This window comes from Camponotus floridanus, unplaced genomic scaffold, assembly GCF_003227725.1.
Source record: "Camponotus floridanus strain SB8 unplaced genomic scaffold, Cflo_v7.5 scaffold105, whole genome shotgun sequence".
NCBI classification, from domain to species: domain Eukaryota; kingdom Metazoa; phylum Arthropoda; class Insecta; order Hymenoptera; family Formicidae; genus Camponotus; species Camponotus floridanus.
In genome coordinates, this window is record NW_020229221.1 from 598,563 (window position 1) to 623,907 (window position 25,345).

Sequence of the window (25,345 nt, forward strand, 5' to 3'; positions counted from 1 at the left end):
TCCAAAGCTTTATGAGAAATACTCACGATAATTTTTACTGATAAAACTTTCAGATAACAATCGCGAAAAATATGTAGAGTTCTCTCTTTGAATATCACCAATTTGATTGTAAATCAAGTCATTTCATGTTCGTAAATTTTAAACTCTATCAATATGTGATACAATAATTTACGAAATAACAATAAACGAAAGAATAAATTGATCGCAGTAATTACATTTGTCTGTTTTATGTCTGATTTTTAACAATGGAATATAAAGTATATAGAAGTATACAGAAGTATATAGAAGTATTGTTAACTATAATTAACTATAAAGTATATAGAAGTATTGTTAACTATAATTACATTATCAACTATACATAATTAAAAATAATAATATAAAAGATTGTAACTTAATAAATTATTTACATAAATATAATATAATTATGAATATAGATATAATTGTTAATATATACAGATATAATATAACTAATATGCGTACATATGTGTTAAAATTTTGCATAAGTTTCATTAGTTGGTTCAACTTTATTAATTAAGAGCATGTGCTGCTTAAGTTGAGCCATACGTACTATTATTTTAGCCGGCATATAAATTTTATAGTCCATAAAGTGTGGACGAAAGAAATATTCCTAAACAGAGAGAGTTTTTAACATTTAAAAAAAACTTATTTTTTCATCATAAAAATTTGATACAACATAATTTCTGACATAATTAAAATAAGATAGTACATATATATCATATATACAAATAATAATAAGTTTAATAATAAGAGAATATATTTCTATTGATAATAAAATATATCTTATGCGATTATTCCTTTTGAATAATTAAGTCATGCTTAACGTAGTTTGTTTGTTCTGCTTTCTTTCTTCAGAATATTATTCATGAACTAATTTATCCAAAATAAATTATATTTTGATATTTATCAGTAAATAGTTTATTTTGCATTATGCGAATCTAATGCGACATAATTTCTCGTTTTCATAATTTCTCGTTTAAAAAAAAAACGAGAAATTATGTTGCATTAGATTTTTTATAATTATAATAACATGCAATATATGTATATATGACATATCACTTGAAATTAGATAACCTCAACAAGTAAGGATATAAGTTCGTAAAATTTACCTCATTAAGTAGTTCCATAGAATGTATATTATTAATAAGAATGAGTAATGCTGCAGGCATATTGATTAGACTATAAAAATAAAATTATAACACGTATACATTAGATTTCCACATGTGTATTATTACAAACAGTATATATATAAAGAAAAATATACATGATATTATATATACGTGTATACCTGGGTTTTATATATTGAAAATTATTTAATAAATGGTTGAACGTTTCATAACTCTTTGTATTATTTGTAACAATAAAGTGGAAATGCCTCAATGAGATTTGAGTTACTTTTCCGGGAATTTCTTGTAATTTATTGTCATATATATCCCCTTTCAAAATATTATAAAGTTTATCTCCCGTATAAAGTGCTGATATATATTTGTTTAGCTCAACTAGATGATTTGGACAAGTTAAAAGATACAAAATTTCATCATTATCTTCTTTTATTTTGTTCAGCATTTCTGACCAAACAGTACTGTTCATTTTAACCAAACCATAACAATATGCCCATCTTTGCCTCTGTGGCAAAAGTCTATGATATTGAGAAAAAAAATTACTATAGAAGATTATAAGTTTATAGTTTTATATCTTGATCGAATAATTCACACACATATATCTCTTTTTTTCTTATAATATATCACATATCTTTACTTTTGCAAGAATATATTTATAAAATAACGTTATTATATAAAAATATTTATGTACTTTGTAGATAGCCGGAGATGATCTTGTAACAGATTATTAGCCATTTCTAGGCACTCCAACTTTCCAAGCATGCATATCAATTGTTGGGCTTCTTCTCTTAAAACTTTAGTAAAATCATCCTCCATAGAATTTTCTTTATAATCTATATTCGACATGAGCTTACTCAGTATACTCTGTAATATTTCCTAAAAATCATTAAAAATAATAAATTGTAATTGATTTAAGTATCACACTTTATAACGTTTAATATTTAAAATCTAAAAAATAAAAGACATTTTGTTTCTTTATAATTTCTTTATAATTTTGATCTAAATGATATTATATAAGAAAGCATAATTTCTTCAGCGACATATATTTAAAGTAATTATTTGTTTTATATACAACAATGTAATAACATAATTTTATTAATAAAAGTCTATCATTATTTACCTTAATATGAATAACCCCAATTTCTTGAAATGGAAAGATACTTGACATGTATTTAATAGCTTTGAGCATAGGATACCATGCTATGAAATCTCTCTCATGTGATAAATATCTAGTAAGTTGCCAGAATATATCAGGTTTTAATTTACGCACTAGTAGAAAATGAAACGTATCATCGATAACTTGAGCGCGATTCAGAACATGTATTTTCCAATATTCTTTGCTATTCAGATATTCAGCAATTTTTTGCCAATTCATATCATCGTAGTTGACGCGACAATATGCTATCATATAATAAATAGATTTTATATATTATTAAATTAGAAAATGAGAGAGAGAAAAGAGTGAAAGAAACGCAAAGAAGAAATTTTGTTTAAAAGTTTTGTAACTTAAAAATTAGTTCTGGTTATAAATAATAATCAAATTATATATATTGTACAAAGAAGATTTTATCATAATCGTTTCGATGTAATCGTTTTACTATTTTATTATTTTACGTTTTATTATTGTACATATTTTTCACTTTCAATTTTATGTATCTATGAATGCATAATTGGAAGAAATTTCGTGATATCTTTTGTAGTAGAAATATTTTATTCACACACACACAAAATATTGTGTTGTAAATTAAAGACAGTATTGTGTATATATTAAATTATTTTATAGTATTATCCATATCCATACGTTTATATAGACATTTATATAACGAGAAATGTCTTGTATTATTAAAATAGTATATATATAGTAATGCGAAATAATATGTACAAAACCTTAATTAAAATTTATTAACTAAATTATCCAGCAAACATGATGACATCTTATTGACATATTAATGATATATTAAAACGTTATTAAAATATCTTTAGATGTCATCATGTGATCATGTTTGCTAGGTAACTATATTAAAATTTAATTAATTAACTATATAAAATAAGCACATACACGTATACACATAAGTATATGATATATTTATTGATCAATATTTACCAATTTGTTGTATGTTATACATAATCCAACCATCTTCTTTATGAGAGAGAAACTGTGCATTGTACTTTTGCGGCCATTTGATCGGCTTCTTTGTCGGCGGAAGGAACCAAATAATTGGTGTAGTTTGATTAAAATTGGGATACGTCTGTGTGACATAAGACATAGGTATCCATACATTCTCATCCAGTATATCGAGATCATCTATCGATATATTTATGTATTTCGAAAATTCAATTTTATTATCCTTATATTTATGATCTCGGAATGCATTAAACACATATCCTTTTTGCTTTATCCAAGGATATAACATTTTATTTATATCATCAGATGTTGGATTCTCTTTAATGTAAGTATCTTTCAAAGTTTTCCAGAAACTATCGTAATCATACTTCCTAAACACAAAATTTACAAAATTTTTTAGTTACCGTTACCGATAACTATAAGAAATAGAATTAAAAAATATAAAACTTATGTTCCATTTTTATTATATCACTCGGAAAAGAAAGATAAATATGATTTTTAAATATATTTAAAAATGTGTTGAAAAAAAGAATAAAGTGTAATGTAAGAGAAGTAAAAAGAGAAATAAATGTAAGAGAAATGATAAAATAGGAGACAAAAAATAAAAAAAAAGATTTTAGTCAGAAATCGAACGAGACAAAACAAAAATAAAAATAATAAAAATAAAAAAATTAACATAAATGAAAAATAAACATTTAAATTAAAAATCTAATCAAATTAAATTAAAAATCTAACATTTAATGAAAGCGATAGTCAAAAATCTAAATGATTTTGAGAAATATTTTTTGTAGAAGCCATCATAAAAAAGGAAAGAAATAAAAGAGTAAAAGAAGTAGAAGAAAAGCTGATAAAAAGGGCTTAAAATTAAAGTTTGGAAAATAAATAAACAATGAAAGATTAACAAAGCAAAATGAAAAAAACATTTCGAAACATTCAATCTTTTGTTATCTTTTTTTATGTAATTAACTCTATAATTATTATATTCTTATATCTTACTCACTTTGTGTCTAAATATGTATGAATACTCTTCCAAAACCTCTTTTCACCAAATGCATGATGTAACATGCGCAATATAACAAGTGCTAGAATAATTTATATTAACTTCTATTAAATACAGTTGATAAAAAAATTTTAATTTTAATCTGTTAAAATGTAATAAATTTCTTTGATTTTCATTTTTTTGTTATATTAGAATAAGAATTTATATATAATAATTTAATTATGCTTAATCAATCATACTTCTCATGTGATTAACAAATTCAACCGTAACATTTTCTCTCTGAATAAGAGGCAACATATTGTTATCAACATCAAAATGAAGGCACTCATGTTGAATTTGAACTACGAATAAATCTGTTATTCGGAAATTTGGAAAAGTCTAGAAAAGAAAATTTTGATACGATTAAATAAATATTCAATTGGAAGAAAATTCATTTGCTATATCAACACTGTTAAATGAAGTCTTATTCTTTCTAATGATATAATTAAAATATATAATAAAGTATTTTTTTAAATAACATGCAATAGTTTCAGATTAAACATATTTAAAATTATTTAAAATGTATTGTTATAAAAATCTTTCAAAATTATTTTATTTAAATATATATGTGCATGCGTGCGTGCGTGCGTGTATATATGTGTGTTGTGTGTATACGCATGAGCACTTTTTTGACTGACATTCTCTTTATTTCTTCTTATTAGATATATAAATTTGAAAAAATCAATCATTCTGATTTAAATTGAATAATAAGAATTTACAAATATACAAGAATATATACTTTATTATATACATTATATATATATATATATATATATATATATATATATCTGTAAATACTTTAACGACTATTTCATGAATTAATTGTGTAAATGTAACAGGTAAAACAACCTGATTAAGGAAATGCGTTGCAAAGAACATATTAAAACCTTCGCTCAACGATGAATTAGGCCAGTAAAATGGATTATCTAAACTCTGGAGCCATTCTCGTATTACTTGATTTCCTACTGAATATATTACATTATATTTGGTCCCAATATTGTCTATTTCCTCATCATACATAATATCTTCTTCTCTAAACATCATTTGTAAAAAATAAAATTATGTACAAAAAATCTTTATAGAAACATATAGATATACATACAAGCCGTACAGAAAAGTTTAATGTAATACATTAATTATATTTTAATAATGTAACATTAATTCGGATGTTATACAGAATGTATGTGCGTATATCATCAAATACATTGTTAGATAGAAAAGTTTTTATCTTCAATAAGTATGAATAAGAAATTTCTTTTTCAACTTTAATAAAAACGCAAATAACTCTTTTTAATATAAAAATTATTTTATACTATTTATAATAGATTATATTTTAACATGTTTTATAATAGATTCTGTTTTATAATTACATATAAATATATTGCTATAATAAGGAAAAGATATATCTTATATATTCTTATATGAATTATTAATTTTTTAAATGGAATCTTACACACACACACACACACACACACACACACATATATATATATATATATATATATGTATATACAGGGTGATTCTGAACAAACGTTTGTCTTTAAAATATCAAATTCTTTAATGAATTCTAAGACGATTTTTCTTAGAAATGCATATAAATAATAAGAAATGTGATATATTGTATAAATTATTATCATTATGTATTATTATTATTTCCTGACATATTTTTAAGTAATTCAATTTAGGTACACGAAAACATGCTTATCTGTACATCCTGCAATATTAAATGTGAAATACTATATTTTTTGTTTCAATAAATTAAAATATTTTTCGGCATATACTTACTTAGAAATCATGCTTTTCAAATTCATTACACTATCGTTTTGCTCTTGAAAATTCGGAATTACGATATAATTTACTGTTTGAGATTGCAAGTACTTCCATTCATTTTTCAAGTATAACGTAGTATTTCTAACAATTGTCAGTGCAAATTGCAGGGAAGTTTTTGATTCTTTTCTGCACCACATGTTGACACTATCATATTTATCAATAAAATTGGGAACGAAATTAGTTACAAAAATTGCTATTTTATAAGGAGATTTTGCAAAAATGCCATTGCTGAAATGTGTCCATTGCATGTTTTCTTCATCTTTAACCACTGTTTGTATCAACATGTTTGACAATACTCTATATACTTGAGAATGTAGTACAGAAATATTGAACGTGGACTCTGATAACGGCCAACATGGAAAGATTCGTCGAGCCCATACTGGTTGGAAATATGTTGCGGACAACCATCTAAAGCATTTAAATGATTAGCATTAAATAACGAAAAATAACAAACATTTTGACGAGAAAATATTCAAAAAATAATACTAAAATATTTCTATTATAATAGCATATGTAGTAGTATAAAATGTAAAAACTGAAAAATGTACGTTTGCACAGATGTGCAATTTCTCTTAGAATAATATTTAAAAAATAAATTTAGTTTACATAATTTTTCATTATATTATTATTATTATATATGTTTTAACTAAATTTTTATGTACGTAACTATATTTTTATAATGTATAAAGAAACATTGGAAGTTATATGAATAATATAAAAAAATATTTTTATAATATCAGAGCAAAGTTTAGAATATGCAATAGTATCTTTTAATATTCAAAATTTTTATTTGATTAATATGTCTCCAAATCTCTTTTAATTTTTTATATTTAAAAATTTTACAAAAAAACATATATAATTAAATGATATTATATGAAAAAAGTATACAATCACATGGAAGTAAGTGCAATTATATCTACTTTGATAACTTGTATATGTGAAAATTATGTTTAAATAGTGTTTTATTAATACCTATTTCTATCAACGTTGTTTAACTTTAATCTTAGCTTAACTTACTCTTCGTCTTCTTCTGTTCTTTTAGAACTGTTCCTTTAGAAAAAGACAAAGAATGAGTTAAGCTAAGATTAAACTTGAGCGACATTGATAGAAACCGCCATAAGTCTTATATGGTTAAAATTAATTCGCACATCTCATAATAATCATTAGTTAATTGAAGTTAATAATGAATGATGCTTATATATTATAACGATACATATTTAATAATTTATGTATTTTAATAATTACTCACATTGCATTATCATTTATATTGTTAAATTCAAATTTCTGAAAGCCTCCTTTAATAGATATAGCACTATATCTTAAATTTAGAATGTAATGTCCTGGTGATAATACATCATAAAAATAAAGCTTGACAGTATTATTTTCATAATCATATATATAACTAAATACTTTATGTGTACGAGTTTTGTTCTGATCAGGCAGGTATTGAGTATAGTTAGTCAATATTGCCGTTATGATACCCAATTTTTCTGAAAGCATGCTTATTTGTTGCGTAGTTTTAAGAATTTGGATATTAATATCGCATTCACCGAAGAAAATATTTTCTTTCGTAGTTTAATTTATTTTTCGGTTTTTTCGTCACGTAGTTTAATCTTAATGTTATAATGCTGCGGTTTTATGTTGTATAATATGTCGTTTGAATTTTTGTCGACAGAATAAACCGTCACGATAATGAATGTGAATAGACCGTTTAATAACAATATTGAACGTGCCATGTTGCTTCATCTACCTGTAAAAAATGTTCTTTTTGTAAAATGATGTAAATAAAAAAATATAGTGTAACAAAGAATTCTTTTCACTCTGTGAAAGAAGAAACAATTTAGCAAAAAATTTTTCTTATAGTGAAAAAATGTGTATCATAATAAGTATCATTTGAATCAGAAACCTTTTATTATATTGTTCCTATATAAATTAAACTTTTTTAATAAAAAATTATTTTATTATAGATAAAATAAAAAAAGCTTTAAGATGCTTAAATTGGAAGATATGTAAGTTTCAATTAAATTAATAGTTAATTATCAATTTAAATGTAATAGAACATTTCAGTTAAAGAAAGAAAACATAGGATAGAAAGACTTTGTATCTTATATTCCTTACAATCGTTCTAAATTCATTATTGATACACCTTGAAAGTCACATATTATATGTACTTGATTTATTACTCCTTTTGATCTTTTATTTTTATGGCTCGATATATTTATTTATTTTGTACACATGCCTTCAAATTACGGTCATTATTTATATAATAAAAGTTATTTTATTTTCCTAATTTATCTTATAAATAGGTATATGAGTATATATTGAATCAAATTGAATTTGTTTATTCATACTTACTATGATATATTCATTTTTTTTAACAAAGTAAATTAAAATTTGTTTGTTGAATACATTATAATGTTTGTTCGCTATTATTATTACACACTTATATTTGCCTTAATATAATTATAAAAGCTATTAATTATAGACATTTATCATAAAATGTGTAGAACAAAACGAATGCAGATTACTGAATATTTCTACATATCATATAACACATTGTACATACGATACAATTCTTAACGTGTACAAATTACACACGTGTAATACACACACACACACACACACACACACACACACACACACACACACACACACACACATATATATATCTTCTTTATATCATAATATTAATATTTTTAATATTCTCGCTTTGCTTGAGTTTTAAGTTTCTGAAAATAATTTTTACATAATGAAGTATGATACATTTTGAAATTTATCTATATTAAAATAGATTGAGATTATTACATTAATAATATAGAGATCATTAGATTAATCATATTAATAATAATAAAACTGATTATGAAAAAGAATGTTAAGGAAATGAAATTATATCCGTTATGCTTGTACTTCGATATTATTTCAATTTGATTTCAATAATTTACTTTCGTGTGATGCATTTTTGAAAAGAGATATATGTGTTCTAATAATAATGACTCACTTGTTGAAACTTATTAAGATGTTATCCTTGTAAGAATTAATGCATTTAACTTATTGGTACTTCACAAAGCGTTAATATAGAAAATAGATTTATGTATCTTATTATCTACCGAAAGACCGTTCAAGACTAACCCAGATAGCACAAAGGAGTCACAAGATATTGAAAAGTGTTTAAAGGACGATACACATAGCTGACCTTATTATAAATAAAGCCGCATATAAACGTCTTTCATAATTAAAAAATCTTATCATGAAGTCAATAATCGCAACCAACCATTAATAAATGTCTACCGCTTTAAAGTTTAAAATAATTTTTATTTCAAATTTTTCAACAATTTAAAAAAATATATATTTATTGACAATATATACAGTAATTTTATTCCTTAAAAATTAATCGCTCTCTTCGCTATGCGCGCACTATTTAATTCATTTTATTATGTGATATAATCTGAGAAAAAGTACATATATGATTAATATATAATTAACTAATATAATTATATAAAATTATATTTAAATACACGTGTATAATTATGTATGGAACTTAAATACATGTTATATGTATAATAGTGCAATTTTTTGGTTTTTTTATGTTATAATTGATATTAAATTATATTATATATTTTATGTATAATTACATACATAATTTTATATTTGATTATATATAGGCATCTTTTTCTTTTTTCTTCATTCTCTCTCTCTTTTTCTCTATGTTATTAATATTATATATTAATTACACCATCATCATTAATTACACATAACTACATTTGTATTTGGATTTTTTGAGCATAAACATATTAATATATCAAGTAATACGTTCAGGTAATATGTTCTGAGATTACTTTTTTATCGATAGACTGTGATAACTGAATTAGTCCGAATGACCAACAGTTGTCGCTGATTATCGCGCATGTTTGCGGTATCATATTCGCAAGCGTTCTTGTTCTTGGTCTTTGGAATTATAACAGGCTGACAGGTCAATTCGCCTCGCCGCAATCCTTTGGTCGTATAGTAATATAAAAAGGCCTTGTGACAGTTTGCCGTAATGATACGTGAACCGTTTCGGACAGACGGTCCAGTACAATGATGACAAACGATACGAATCGACGTATCTTCAGATCGAAATATGCAAGGTATATACGTAACGTGTATGTGCGATCAATAAATTATTCTTGCGGAGAAAATGCTGTCTAGATAGCAACAAATTCGGCCTGTTTATGATTTATTTCGAAGATCTTAGTATGTTGCGGTGCTGATTATTGGTATATCGCGATGTGATAAAAAATTATGCACGCATTATACATTCTTGGATATTTATTGAAATTTATCGTTTTGACAATAGGGGTTAGCCCTTAAATCCGGCTTTTTACATTCGCGACCATCAAAATCGTGAAGTAATCTGGAATTAAAATCAAGTCTCAATATTGTAGAATTCCTCACTCATTTACATATATACAAAGAATTTAATTATATAAAAAGTTAAATTTTTTTATATAAGTTACATTCGACTCTTATATTGTTACAATACTTTGTTTTCTTCGAGGGAACAATTTTTTTTTTAGTAGTTTTTGGATTGTTGAAGACAAGGTGCCTTATCTTTTTTTAATGGAACTACATACATATGATCTCTTTTTATATAAGTTAATTATTAATATTCTCACACATATTCACATAAGTTAATTCTAGTTTTACATAAAAATATTAAAGTAAGGTTATACAGAAATATGAAATCTTAGTTTACATTCTATTTATTAATAATAATAAAATGATTTGTGTGTTTAGTGCAAGTAATTAATTGATTACAATAATTTAAATCTTTATAATAGAATCTTCAGAAAAAGAAAAAACATTTAAAATAAATATGTGATATTTGATTAATAAATACTTGATAAAAGATCATTGCAATATATTTTAATCAATAATTAAATCTTGAATAACAATTTCTATTTTTGAAAAATGAAATTATTCTGATATATAATCTGATTTCTGATATATATATTAAAATAATCTCATTTTACAAAAGTGTATAATCCTTATACTTTTGTAAAATGAGATTATTTTGATATATAATATCCTTATACTTTTTATATATAATATTATATAATTTTTTAAGGTAGGCAAGTATGAAACAGTAAATATGCCTCATGGCTGGAGGCAGGAGCGACAAGCAAAATGGAAATTTAGACAAAACACATCAGTGGCTATGCCACAGTAGTTTTGATTCTGTCACATTTCAGTCTTCTCTGAGTGATGAATTTAAAAAACGAAAAAGTGCGGAACAACATCGCACTATTGTTAAAAATATCAATCAATTACAAGACAGTATTCTAAGGTAAGAAAGTATCATATGTATTATATACACTTTTTCTCAATAAATTTTCATACATTAATGCATTTTATGGAGCAATATATTGTGTATTTAGTGAAATGTCGTGTAAATTGTAATATATTGGTAATGTGTGACATGATGTACAGATAAACATATGTATCAAATTTAGTCAATATTTCTTTTGTGACATTTTTGAAATAATTCTATATATATATCTTAATGAATCAATTAATTATTATATAATTTTATCTTTTATTTTTTTGTAATTGTGTAAATGTACAATCTTTCCTCTCAATTATCTTTTACATATAAATATTTATATTTATATATAAAGTAAATTTAATTAGATATTTAAAAAGAATGACCATGAGATTAGATTAAAACTTGAGACATTTATATACACACCTGTGTGTATATATATGTTCAACATTGAAGAAGAATATTTTATTATAGAATATTTACGGATTCCTTGTATTGTGATCTTAATATAATACATGGTTATAAAGTAATACGTATAAACCAATGTATTGTTAGAGCAAGATCACCACACTTGTATGAAGTTCTCAAGCCTTATTTCATTTACATTAATAAAACAATCCATTGCATTCTTGATAAACCTGGTCTTTTTCATCAGATTGAAGATTTTGTAAGGTATTGCACATTAACTATTTGTATTGTAATTGAGAATAAATATCTTCCTTACATCTGTCTGCATATGTGTTTTTGTTTAAAACAATTTGATATTTCTTTTAAAAGTAATACATTTAAAATAACAATCCTTTGCATGCTTAAATATAAATTTGTATCTACTCGATTTCACAAACGAAATTATGCACTTGTTAATTTTTTTCTATTTTTTTAAATAAAAAATCAAATGTATTGCTGAATGGTATGCTCCTAAATTTTTTTATTTATAATGTAAAAAGATGGGATCACATTTTTCTAAATATTAATATTAATATTGTGTAAGATTCATGTATATATATTTCCATATGCCACTATTAAAAGAAGTAGTATGATTAAATAATCACAGATTCTTATTGAGAAATTTTGTTGCACATTTTTTTAGATATAGATGTATAAGTTTGTTGTGCACAAATTTTTTAAATCATTATTATTTTAAGCATGTTAAATAATATCTATTTCAATCTTTGTTGATACTTATTAATTAAATTTCTTTGGAATTGTATTAAAATAGAAACATATATTTTTTTACTCATATATTACTTATAATCTTTATATATTTGTATATAAATTACAGACTTCTATACAGTAATTTGGACTTTAGTCAAGAAGAGCAATTATTAGTGGAAATAATTCTGAATACAAATTACAAGTGTTATTCTTCAAATGAGTCTGATAGCAGTATATCTCACATTGATGACAGGTTAGATTTATTAATAAAATTTTTGATATGCTTTATAATATAGATTCTTGATTTTTAACAAATTGAAATCTTTTAGAAATTTCAAAATTTGATAATTTGAAGATAAAAATTAAGACATTAAAAATTCACAAAAATCAAAATAAAATATTGTGTTTTGAATATTTTTGTCATTACAAGCATTATGAATTTTTCTGTCATATTTTATTAACTTATATTATCTGCAGAATATGCGAGAAATGTTTGACGTCAGACTGTAACACACAACAACATCAGCAGAAGGTGAAGAGACATGTTGTAACGGATGCAAGTCCTACTGCATCAGAAATGGCTGATTCCGGTCTGGAGACAGGTTCGATAAGTCCGCATGAGAATACGACTTATTCTGAGAACTCCAGCACGGACTTGGAAGTAATACCAGCAACCACAGAATATACTTCCACCAATGACGACGATTCGGATCGAATACGTGCCGAACGAATACGCGAAAAGAGCGGTCGTAAGACACTCTTGTTATACGATAAGCATCGGGAATCACTCAATAATGACGATTTCGGGAAGAGTACAACACAATCTGAATCGAATAATCATAGCACAACGTGCTCCTCCCTAGAAACGGAACATCCGCCTACGGATAATACTTCGGACAATGCACGAGAAGCGAAACTGAATGCTGAAGAAATCTTTCAATATGAGAGTCAGATGTTGAGCGAGCCATTCTACGAATCGGACTGCGGCAGCGAAAATGAGTCGTTTGAATTTATTGAGCCCGTCCCTTCGGCAAGTGGCGATCACGAAGGAAAATGCTTCGCGAAGCGTAAATTGGAGCAGAAAATACAATCAGATGCGGAAGAGTCGGAAAGTACGACGGTCGAAACGGAATCTGATCATTCTCGTCCCACTGATGGCGCGACTGGTCGTAACAGTTCATCCACGAGCGGTTATTATTTCATCGATGCATCTACTCTAAATGACGAAGTGGATATTGTTTCTACGAATGTAACAAAGAATCAGTATGCCAATAATAACGCGCCATATTTTGCGTTTTCCCCGAATTACACGGATTACAAGTCATCGGACAAAGCAAATAATCCCGTAGAAGAACAGTCGTATAAGTTTACCCCGCTTAAGACATTGACTTTGCAAACTGGTCACGAACGAGTAGCGGAATTTGAACGAGAATTGAAACTCACGGAGTACCTGCAACCGCTTCCAGAATCGCGTAAAATAAAGCGAGTAGATTCCGTATCAGAGGAGAAAACGGATGGAAGCAAGCCGACAGAGAAGGAATCACTGGCGGTAGAAATCAAAGAGGCGGACAGTGGAGAGAGCGCGCATCCCTCCCCGTGTCCTGACAACAACACGAGATTAAGCAACGATCGAAATGAAAAACCGGAAACGTCGAGCAATACCGAGACGACGGAAAACGAAAATGTTAAAGATACAACTGTGAATGAAGACAGACGACCATCTCTCATCAGAAGAAACACATTCGAGCTTGACTCTAACGACGAAAAATTATCTGCTTTAAGGCAAGAATACGAACGCCGACAAGGTAATCTCATCTTTCAGAGCGCCATTCCGCAATACTCGGGACATCGCGTAGATGGAGATTCCATTTGCCATGCACCTTCCGATTCCGTAGTTTCTGTTACAGTCACTGAACCATCGATTACTTTTACACCCGATGTTCAGGCAACTAACACTCAGCACCCAATTACATACCAACTATTGGATGGTTGTGAATATGATCAAAGGCAAACGCCGCAAAAAAGTTGTTTACAATCCAATCTCAATAAATCTTGCACGATTTATCCCGTAATTAAAAGTGCCAGCGATAAATCTATTTTAGATTGTAGCACGGATTCGGACGATGCGTCCAATCATTGCAGTAACAGTTTGCCGGTTACTTTGAACTCTATTTTGGAAAAAAGTCGATTAAATCCTATAAAGAGAATTAAACGAAGCGATGAAACTACTCCAATTATCTCTGGTGGTGTTAGCAGTTCAGATTATTCCTTCAAACCTTCGGATAGTCCCACAGTACGGCGCAAAACAGAGTCTACGCCGATCGTGTCAGGTGGTGCGGTGATTATGAATAAGCCTGAAGTCAAGACGCGACCCTTCAAAATGTCTTCCTCCATGACTGCCTGGGTAGTCGATATGAGCGACTGCAGTAAGCAGGAATCCGGGTCCCGAAATAACTCGCGGAATATGTCGCAAAGCTTCTCGACTTCTGAATGTGTCAAGAAACCTGTACAGAAGTCCTCAATCAACCATGAGAAACAGAGTAGTTTAGGATTCTTCGTTAATTTAAAGGACGTGAATGACATCGAACCAACTAAACGCGATCACTCGGTCGAAAGGAAAGAGCGAGATAGTAATGATAAATCCTATTGTGAATTTTACGTAGATATCTCTGATAAGAATAATGATATTAAAGCCAAGCCATCCGAGAGGCAAGAGGAGAATGTTAAGAATGATACTTCTAAGGAAGGCGAGAAGAAGAATATTTTTTCAATGTTTATCGATCTGAATGATACGTGCGGTGGAAAGGATGGAGACATCACGGTTCCAAAGCACAGACGAAGCTTCTCGACGATACCTAATAAATCGATGGATATTAAGACGGATGATAATAGTTTTAGAGATAACAGCAGCGCCGCGGGAGATAATCAATTGCCACAAGAACAAAAGAGAGAGAAAGCCAAACCCAGCGTCTTTATGTTTATAGAATCTGATTCTCCCGTAGTGAGAAGACGGACGTTATCCACTTCACGACCGACGTTCAAGCGGCATTCCTGGAACACAGACAAGACACAGTCAACGAATGGCAACGGTAACGGTTGTGTGGCAAAGGAACTTATGTTCAGGAAGGAGCACAAGCGCGCGCATAGCGTATCGATGGACAGTCGCAGCATCTCGAAACGATCCCAAGCAAAGACGAGCTCATCTAGTCACTCGTTAAGCGATGCGGCCAAAGCAGAGTCTCGTAATCATAAAGATTCCAAGACTTTGCAGGATCGTGAAAGTAACTCCAACAACATGGATACGTCATCCGAGGATGTGTTCGAATTCGATGTAAAGGACACTCCACCCAACTCCCACGTGGAGATTGAAACCGAAGAGCAATTACGCAGTAGCATAAATCAGCGTTGCGAGTACAAAGATATAATTTCTGATCGGACAGAAACCTTAGAAGCCAATGAAACGAAAGGATATGAAGACGAGTTTTCGGAAACCTCCGCCTGGGAAAAAACGTGTACAGAGAGCACGGAAGGACAAACACGTAAAAGTGAAACATTTGATATCAGCAGCGGTAGTAGTGGGCCATCGCCGGACAGCGATAATCATGACTATGAATTGACTGACCTGTTGAACGGTCAAGTTGAAGTTTCAAATGTCAACGATAGACCGCAAATAATAACCGCAGGAAACAGCAATAAGATATCGGAAACTCGCAAGTCACTGAGCGAGACCATCAAGAAAATCGAGAGCGAATTGAAGGAGCCCGAGTATGATAATGTGAAACGACAAACTTATGATTGTCGCTCATCGAAAAAGGACGGGAAGGCGACCGGACATAATTTGAAGAATTTGCATTTAGATTCCGATAAAACGAATTCCTCTAGTTTCGTACGTTTGTCGGATTTGGATAAAACACCGATTGCTAATCATAATGCATCAGATGTCTCGATGAAGGATGACAGAGAGACGCAGTATCGAATGAGCAGTAGTATTCCGGAAACATCGTGGATAGAAAGTAAACTGGCGATAACGAGAAACACAGGACCATTCAGACCGGTGTCTAGGAAGCTTGTTTCTGTCATGAGCACATCGCTTCCATCCAAACAGAAATCCCCGTTGGAAGATTTGACTGCGGGTGACTGCGAAGGGGAAGGAATTATTTCTGAATCCGATCTCAGTAGCATGCAAAGCAGTATGGGACGTTCCGGAGCGGGTACGTTATTGCTAAAATTTTATTAAATTTATATAAACAACGGTATCGCATAAAAATTGAAAAATTTTTTTTATTTGTATTACACAAAATTATGTATAATCACGAAATTTTCCAATTTTATAAAGATTTTAATTTTTTTTTCTTGCTTGACTAAATATTTAAATATTAAAAATATTCAAATATTTAATTTTTTCTCAAAAATCTTTTGATTATAGAAGGCAGCACGGAGGAAACTGAAACGTCAAGTATAGCTGGCGCAAAACCGTACAATAGATTGGGTGAGGATTTGCTAAGAATGTTTTTGGAGGAGATTAATCCTGATATTACGATAGATGTAGCCGGTCGACATATAAGAGCGCATAAATGTATATTAAGTTCTCGTTGCCAATACTTTGCCGCAATTTTGAGCGGCGGATGGATCGAAAGTGCAGGAAATGTTATTTCTCTGCAAGGGTATGTGTCAAAATTTAAAAATATTTAATATATCTCAAGAGAAAGCTGTATATCCATGAAAATTTTATATTGTTTGTATAGTTTGCATATTTAATAATTTAAATAGATACACTATGCTATTGATATGCATTTCTCATTTTATATAATTATGATTGAATATATTGAATTTTCATATGAATAATTTTAACATTTTGTTGATATTTCTATTTTAGATATTCTTATAATGCAGTTCATTTTGCATTGTGTCATATCTACAGTGGAGAAAGTAATATACCAGATTCTATAAGTATTGTTGAATTGGCGACGTTAGCTGATATGTTATGTTTGGAAGGTCTTAAAGAAGTTATAGGATATACGCTTAAGCTTAAATATTGTCACTTGTTTCACAAGGTAAAAATATTTTTATATCATCTCTTTTGCTAAAAACCAATGACATATGTAAGAGATTTTTGAAATGTGTAGCTATGATTAGAAATTTGTGTTATGTCATTTATTATGATGAAATATATTAACTGCTATTAAATATACAGAAAATTTATAATCTACAGAATTAAATAGAAGTTCATGTCACATGTAGTTTTTTTTGCATTATTAGTCTTTTGGATATTATTATCTTCCAGCCTTGCCAAATATGTGCTATTGGAGTATTAGAATGTATGCCGTTAGCTGCAGCTTATGGTCTGGATGAAGTGTATCGAAAATCACTTAGGTGGATTACAAAGCACTTTGTACGAATATGGCCATGCAAAGCATTTGCGACTCTCCCGAGAGAATTAATGGAAAAATGTTATCACCAGCATATAGTACACATGGTATATACATTATAAAAAAATATAATTGTATTATGAAATTATAAATGTTTGACAAAAAGTTGTCAGTATTCTTTTCTCAGAGTTGCAAATTTTAATTAATTAATTTATGACTTATATTATAATCCAATTCTGCAAAAATAAAAATTACAAAGATTTAATACACTTTTTGGATGAATATAATATATTTAATATATAATATATTTATATTACAGTCTACCGACAATGTACTCCAAACTATGATGGATTGCGATAAACTTTTGGCGACTTTGCCAAATGTACGATGGGCAGAGCCAGTATTTCGGATGGTATCGAATCTATTGGAAACGTCGATCAAATTCCTGTCGGAGAATTTTGCAGGCGTTCTAGGAAATGAAAATTTCCAGTCGCTTGGTCGCGAAATGACATGGAACATTAGTCGCTTAGAAGATAATTTTCTAGCGGCCATCGAACAATTATCGCCCGAACAAGCATGTAAAAGTTATTCGAAATTGAATAAAATGCTACTCACATCACAGACGGACGATCCTCAAGGTAGGATCAAATGGGGACCGCTATTCATCGATTTCTTACACAAACTTCAAACTCGCGTGGAAAAATGTTTGGTGCGCGATGCAGCGCGTGCCGCGAGAACTACTACGTGGCTGAAAATGGATTTAGAACTTCGTAGAAGGATACAGGAGTTAGCTTGTCTTGTGATCTTGCCTCATGAGACATCAAAACGTCTATCCAGACATTCAAACTTTTTGAAGGTAAATATTAATTTTCCTAAAAAGGTTAAAAAAATGTTTATAATGTTCATCTTAAAAATAATAATATAATAATAACAAAAGAGATAAATTTAAAATTGCTAAATTAGAGTTTCTTTGGTATTATTACTTTTATATGTGCAGCATTTTTTTTCTAATAAAATTTCATACTCTGTCTCCGTATTAAAGGAATCTCAGATACCGCCTAATCGCTCGACGATAAACCGCAACTTAGATTTGAAACGCGTAAAAATGGCAATTTCGGAACATAATGATAAATCTTTGAAACAAGTACCATCATCCAAGCAAACGAAGAAAGTTTTCGGTAAACCAAAAACTGATCCGCTTGAGCGTAAAATGCAAGAGGATAAGCAAGTTGTTTCTGAAACTGTCAGACCGAAATCATGGCCTAATAAGATAGAGGTATGTCTAAAATTTTTAAAGATTCATTTATAATTTGAAAATTACTAATAACTAACATTTTCCAGAATTACTAATAACTAACATTTTTCAGAAATTAATTTTAAATTTATTTTTTAAACAATTTATCATTAAAATTATATGTTTAAATAATCATATAGGTAAAGTCTAGATATCTGGAACCGAGAAACAAATCGGTTACAAAGGAGAGTGTACCCACAATGCAACACGATAAGATAGTGCAACAACGGCGCAAAATTATGATTTCTTCATCTGATTCATCGCGCACATCCAGTCCGGCTATGAAACGCGCGATAGATAAGAAGCCGCTATCCAAAATGAAATTGCCAGTCAAGAAAGATGTGAAAGCTCTCTCATCAGACAGTTTGACAGAAGCAAACGCTTCCGGTCGAAGTGGCGGGAAAAGGGACTTGATTAGCAAGAGTTGCGGTATCACAAGACCCGAATCACCTTCCTTCAAACAAAAAACCACTGAAATAGGATTATCGATTGATTCTTTAGAGACTAAGAATAAGCCAGCTGTTGTCAAAAAGAAGCCCAATAAGATGGACACATCAATGTCCACTGATAGTCTCATGACAGAGATAACGGCAACCCCAAAGTCCAATGCGTCCAACAAATTATCACCTACTTTGGCAAAAGCTACAAACAAAACACAAATTTATGATAGGTGAGATAAAATTTACATTAGTACTACTTTTTCTTTTCGACAATTTGCAATAAACGCATTAATTCATCAATTATTTCTTTAAAAAAGCTACATTTTATGTAATAGTTTAAAAAAATGATTTGTTATTATTCTATTAATTATCACGGCTTTACTTCATTTATATTTGATTCTTTGAATCATGTATCAATTATCATATATTTCTTGATTCAAATGATAGAACGAAGAAAAGCTCGCCACCAACACAACAGAGGAGTCCACTGACAGCTGTTAGAAGACCTCTAAGGTCACTAGAAAGTTCTACCGCTGCCAGTCGCAGCAGAGCCGCTGCCATCAGCAGCACATATTACGGTTCACCAAATTTGCGCAGAAACTTATTAGATGCTGCGAAGACACCGGATGTTCCCAGTAAATTGATGAATGCAGTCGCTCCTTTTAAGACGCGACAGATCACGCAGACAAATACTCCTCTTAACACAAGGAGAGAAAGGAAGGAGACGCAAAACTCACAAAGTTCTGACAGCCCCAGCAAAAAATCCTCTCCAAAGTCTAGTGCCGCTAATAGGATGAACAAATCAACAATCACTGGTAAGAGAATTGCCAGTAGCAAAGTTGATGACAAAGTTAAAAGGTGCCATAACGGGGAAGCGCAAAAGCAACCCACAGTAGGTTCGAGATCCGGTACGTTTCTTAAGGATGAACCTACAATACTTAAAAAAGTGGACATTAAATCGTCGCAAATTAATACTTAATGCTATTAATAGTTTCTAAAGCTGGATAACCGATAAAATACGCATTGTCGGCATTTATTTCTATGCTACATGTTATGCAATGTTAAGAAAAAGTTTTGTTGTTAATATTATCTTTAACCGCATCATAAAAATTCCTGAGATATCAAAACTTAAAATTATTTTGTATTACTATATAGTTAAATGTTTATGCATTGTATAATTATAAAAATAATTTATTCTCTTTATGTGAAAGTGTACCTGAAATTATTATATTTAATATTTCTGATAATCATCATAGATGTGGCATAATTTGTATATTAATATATATTATGATTAATGCATATTATAATTTGCTCTATTTGTACTACATATCTAATAATTTTAGCATGTGTCGACAATGCGTTAAGCATACGTATCTCAAAAAATCCAGATTGATAAAGATAACTGTCGCTGGTAATTGCAACGTGATAATTCCAATCGAGGAATCGTATTATATGTAAGATAGAGAAATATAATTTTAATTTAAAGGAGTTTGGGATTATCATTAAAAAAATACGCTCGAATTGCATTTATTAGTTAAATAGAAAATGTGCTATAAATATATCTTATGACGATCATTCAAATAATAGAAAAATTTTCAATTTTGAGTAAGCAATTTTTAATATTTCCTGCTCTTCTAATAGTAAAATAATAACAGATCGAAAAATTTCTCATTGATGAGGAATTAAATATACAGATTATATCTCTAAGAAAAGTGTATATCAGTATCAAGTCTTTTTGTTTTTCATAATCTTTATGTATTTTACTTAGAAAAAATTTTTTTCAGAATTTAGATTCTTAAAACTATCAAATTTTTTTGATTAATTTTATAGAAGCTAATATTTTTATAAATTTTCTAATATTTTTATCTTTTTTTACTATGCCTTATTTATACATATAATTTTATGCAAATCATATATTTTTAAAATTATATACAAACAATTGAATATATAATACACTTCTGGAATTTTCATCGAGTTTTATATATACAGGCTATTGAAATTTCCTAAGAATTTTTGTCTTATTAAATTGATAATTTAAAAATTTTAAATAAGTTTATATAGCTGATTCCATATTTTTACCATTTCAGTATAAAACCACAACACAAAATGATTAATAAACTAATCGAATAAACTTATTGAATGTATTAAAGATTCTATAATATTTAAAAAAAAAATGTTTTTCCAGAATAAAGACTTGTGTAGTCAGATTGCACTTTTCTCAGATTATTGTGTATTGCACAATTAGAATATAAGTAAATAAGTATGATGATATGACGACATTGTTATGAACGGATGTGTACTTAAATGAACAGAATCTCTTTCTTGATTACATGTATACATTAATGTCTCGTAGTACTGCACACATGTGGCGTCTTATAATCTATAGATAAGAGAATGTGGCCAGTTATACAATTTGTTTAGATAGCTCTTCCATCTTATCGCGTAAATACGCCATATCACACCGAATTATTTTATAATAAATAAATATTGTTTCACTAGATGCTGTTTACTTATTACTAATTAAAGTTGCCATTTTATGAACTAATTCCGATTGCAAGTAGCATCTACTTCACTTGCAGTAATTTATCAACAAATTGTATGTATAACCAATGTATTTATTTATTAAATTTCTATCTCTATTTTGCAATGTACATTTTTACGCAATATTTGTATCTAGTCATTTATATATATTTTAATTATTTACCTTTGTGTATGTTAATAAATATGTCGATATAATGTTAAATGTTTTCATGTAGTTCTTTTCACACCTATTATATATCCTCAGAAAATATACTTACAAATATACTTACAAATTCTTAATATCCAATAATGTTCACATCAAAAATTTTTTTTAAATAATTTCTTTAAAAAGCTTATATTAACTATTATACTTGATTTTTATAATTGAGACCGATTTTTTTACGCTCTCTTATTAAAAGAAAAAAAATATCTTTATTTATGACATTAACAACAAATATTAATATATAAAGCAAACTAATTTATTTTAATTAAATGTACATATGTAGTAAATAAGTAAATTAATGTACAATAAATATTACGAGATTCTGCTATACTCTCATATACTGAATTATATAAATCCAAATTTTTGCATAGAAATACCTTTAACGAAAAATTAAACATCTAGTAATGTTCCTCTAGGTCTTGACCTCTTCAAATCCGTCTCAGTAGATGGTATAGCTTTTCGTTTATTCATTCCTTTTCGTTCTAACTGTTTCTCTATGATGCGTGCATTGTTTGCATATGAATCAGCAACTTCTCTCTGAAATTATAAATATTTTTTATAATATAAAAGATAATTTCATTGTTAAATAATAAAGAAATAAATTAATCAAAAAGCACATAATAAATTGAAATAACATTTGTAATAATAAATGGATAAATATATATTACAAGTTCAAAGAAATAATTAAAATTAAAAATATTTTAGAAATTTTAACTTTTAATATTTATCATATATCTATTACATAATACATTTCATACTTTTTTAGTTTCTGGTTATTCTATTATAATCTCTATGTATAACATCTCTATGTATAACTCTATGTATAACACAAATATGACTTACAGCTTCAATTTCATCCTCTTCTTCATCAATTGTGGATACAGTAACAGAGCTGAATTTTCCCATATTTTTGGTATGCTTTGTAACCATTATTTTTTTAGGTTTCTCAATGGCTACTTGATTATAAATATCTGTCATAGGACCATCGCCAGAATTTTTTATTACCGAATCTTTTACTATAAATACTATATTTGCCCCTGGATCATGCTTATAGTATAGTAATAAGCCACATCTGTCATAAACAATCATATTAAAAAATCATATTAAATTATTTATGCTGTAAATCTTGAAAAATGTTTTCAATATTTATATACATACATAAAATAAATATATAATGTCATAAAATAAATATATATTGAAATAACTAATGAGACGTATGAATATATTTTCTGACATGCAATACAACAATAAAAGTCTATACTTTTTACACTTTTGCCTATATTGTTTTTCTATTCCCTCTGGACGTTTGAGAAATATAATCTCATCTCGCTCTGAAGTCATTTTATGAGCATGTTTACTACCATCGATGACTCTTGCTCCATCTCTTTTTCTTAATGGCAATTTTTCAATTGCGCAATCTACAAATTAAAATCAATATGACTTGTGAATATTCAAAAGTTATATATTATTATATATTATATATTATTTTATATTAACAATATAACATTGTATTTATATAGAGTATTAATATCAATTCAAATTAATTTAAATGGTAAATGTGAAAATTTTTTCATGGAATATATTTCCCGAAAAAACACATACACACATATACAATAATACTTAAATTCATTAAATTTATTTTTTATTGTAAAACTGACAACTTTTGCTACAAACTATTTTTTTTTAATTAATACATATAATATATGACTATTAAAAAATACAATTCTAACCTAGAATTAATGTCATCTGACCGCATAAACAATAATAGATATGCAATGGCTTCTCCTCGCTATATTCCTCCTGATCTTTCGTATCGGAGCATATAATGCTCCTCGACACTACTTTTGGCATAACTTAGTTAATTATTTAATCACTTCAAATTTACAAGTTTTACTTTTTTTAATCTGTTGCACCAGACCATACGCATACGATGAGTCTGTTCGTTTTAGCTGCACTGCTGCACTAGTGCAATAAGTTAGAAAGAGACAAACATACTTTCTTTCGGGAGCGTCCCATTTGACCACGTTGCGATTGACCACAGCCAATTAAATCAACCTGTGCCTATGGTAACCAGCACCGATTAACCAATTAGAGAGTCCTATTTTGAATTGGCCAATTGGCGACGTGGTCAATCGGGTGCAACCCCTTTCTTTCACTCTAACTAATTGCACTAGTGCAGCAGTGCAGCTAAAACGAACAGACCCGATATTTCCCATCAGTGACCAGGGATGTATCATACCTTTTCTTGTATGTTCAATCTTTTCCTAATATATCTGTTTATCGAGTGTTTTTATCTTTTCTTGAAACTTTTGAATTTACACAAATAAATTCTATTTACATTCTATTTGATTGGCCGAGTATGTATAATATATTTTTAATCAATTAAAAAAGTATAAAATGTATTTTATATATATATATATACAGGGTCTACCAAAAGTGTGGAAACCCCTAAATATCTCGGAAAATATACGTTTTACAGAAAAGTGTTTCCAACAAAAGTTGTAGGGTTTAAGAAGATCTATATACTGATTCTATCAGTTTGACCTTGGATGGCGTCGTCAAGGTCAGGTCAAGGTCACATTGACTTTTTTAAATGACACCCCCTACATTTGATTGCATATTCTTATAGCTTAATTCAAGAGCTTTCCAAAACACTATAATAATGTTCATTTTTATTAAGTACTTTGCGAGTTATGAGGGTTGAAATAATTTCTTAATTTTACATAAACCATAAAATATCTAGTAAACCATTCATTTTTCGATTATCTTACCTTCATACTTTTATGTACAAATTAATGAGAGGAATCAATTGGTATAAAGAAAACACATAGTTGTTTCTAAGAAAAAATATGTAATTTGCAATTAACAATTCCATATTTTTTCTTAAAAACACCTGTATGTTTTCTTTA

General features: G+C 28.4%; 3 protein-coding genes across 6 annotated transcripts; 1 reads left to right on the forward strand and 2 right to left on the reverse strand.

Moving 5' to 3' along the window:
- Positions 1-442: 442 nt before the first annotated feature.
- On the reverse strand, positions 443-7,695 carry LOC105250210 (thyrotropin-releasing hormone-degrading ectoenzyme-like). The gene is made up of 11 exons (XM_025411414.1): positions 7,383-7,695; positions 6,089-6,541; positions 5,153-5,336; positions 4,504-4,642; positions 4,265-4,346; positions 3,244-3,635; positions 2,260-2,540; positions 1,831-2,015; positions 1,307-1,657; positions 1,128-1,197; positions 443-628 (listed from the first exon to the last, which is right to left on the reverse strand). Exons 1-11 carry the CDS (start codon positions 7,631-7,633, stop codon positions 488-490), a joined length of 2,529 nt encoding a protein of 842 aa, XP_025267199.1. The 5' UTR covers positions 7,634-7,695; the 3' UTR covers positions 443-487.
- Positions 7,696-10,071: 2,376 nt separating this feature from the next.
- LOC105250190 lies at positions 10,072-20,863 on the forward strand. 4 transcript variants are annotated; one of them, XM_011256158.3, is made up of 12 exons: positions 10,072-10,275; positions 11,245-11,459; positions 11,910-12,107; positions 12,718-12,843; positions 13,068-16,801; positions 17,017-17,254; positions 17,467-17,644; positions 17,875-18,066; positions 18,279-18,815; positions 19,002-19,235; positions 19,394-19,923; positions 20,141-20,863. In XM_011256158.3, exons 2-12 carry the CDS (start codon positions 11,272-11,274, stop codon positions 20,670-20,672), a joined length of 6,687 nt encoding a protein of 2,228 aa, XP_011254460.2. In that variant the 5' UTR covers positions 10,072-10,275; positions 11,245-11,271; the 3' UTR covers positions 20,673-20,863. The 4 variants fall into 4 exon arrangements, with proteins under 4 accessions (XP_011254460.2, XP_011254458.2, XP_011254459.2 ...); XM_011256156.3 differs by having other exon boundaries at positions 10,072-10,260; positions 11,241-11,459; XM_011256157.3 differs by having other exon boundaries at positions 10,072-10,260.
- Positions 20,864-22,713: 1,850 nt separating this feature from the next.
- On the reverse strand, positions 22,714-24,394 carry LOC105250188 (UPF0428 protein CXorf56 homolog). Its single transcript, XM_025411228.1, has 4 exons — positions 24,167-24,394; positions 23,698-23,854; positions 23,280-23,508; positions 22,714-22,973 (listed from the first exon to the last, which is right to left on the reverse strand). Exons 1-4 carry the CDS (start codon positions 24,285-24,287, stop codon positions 22,827-22,829), a joined length of 654 nt encoding a protein of 217 aa, XP_025267013.1. The 5' UTR covers positions 24,288-24,394; the 3' UTR covers positions 22,714-22,826.
- Between the last annotated feature and the right edge of the window lie 951 nt (positions 24,395-25,345).

Bases quoted from the DNA above. Each gene is read 5' to 3' on its own strand.
- LOC105250210 (XM_025411414.1), bottom strand. From the start codon at position 7,633: ATGCTTTCAGAAAAATTGGGTATCATAACGGCAATATTGACTAACTAT. The intron at 4,347-4,503 runs GTATGATTGATT...AAATTATTCTAG, and splicing joins ATTTGTTAATCACATGAGAA to CACTTGTTATATTGCGCATG. The intron at 1,658-1,830 runs GTACATAAATAT...TCAATATCATAG, and splicing joins CATCTCCGGCTATCTACAAA to ACTTTTGCCACAGAGGCAAA.
- LOC105250190 (XM_011256158.3), top strand. From the start codon at position 11,272: ATGGCTGGAGGCAGGAGCGACAAGCAAAATGGAAATTTAGACAAAACA. The intron at 12,844-13,067 runs GTTAGATTTATT...TATTATCTGCAG, and splicing joins ATATCTCACATTGATGACAG to AATATGCGAGAAATGTTTGA. The intron at 17,645-17,874 runs GTAAAAATATTT...ATTATCTTCCAG, and splicing joins ATTGTCACTTGTTTCACAAG to CCTTGCCAAATATGTGCTAT.
- LOC105250188 (XM_025411228.1), bottom strand. From the start codon at position 24,287: ATGCCAAAAGTAGTGTCGAGGAGCATTATATGCTCCGATACGAAAGAT. The intron at 23,855-24,166 runs GTTAGAATTGTA...TTTAATTTGTAG, and splicing joins TCAGATGACATTAATTCTAG to ATTGCGCAATTGAAAAATTG. The intron at 22,974-23,279 runs GTAAGTCATATT...TTATAATTTCAG, and splicing joins AAGAGGATGAAATTGAAGCT to AGAGAAGTTGCTGATTCATA.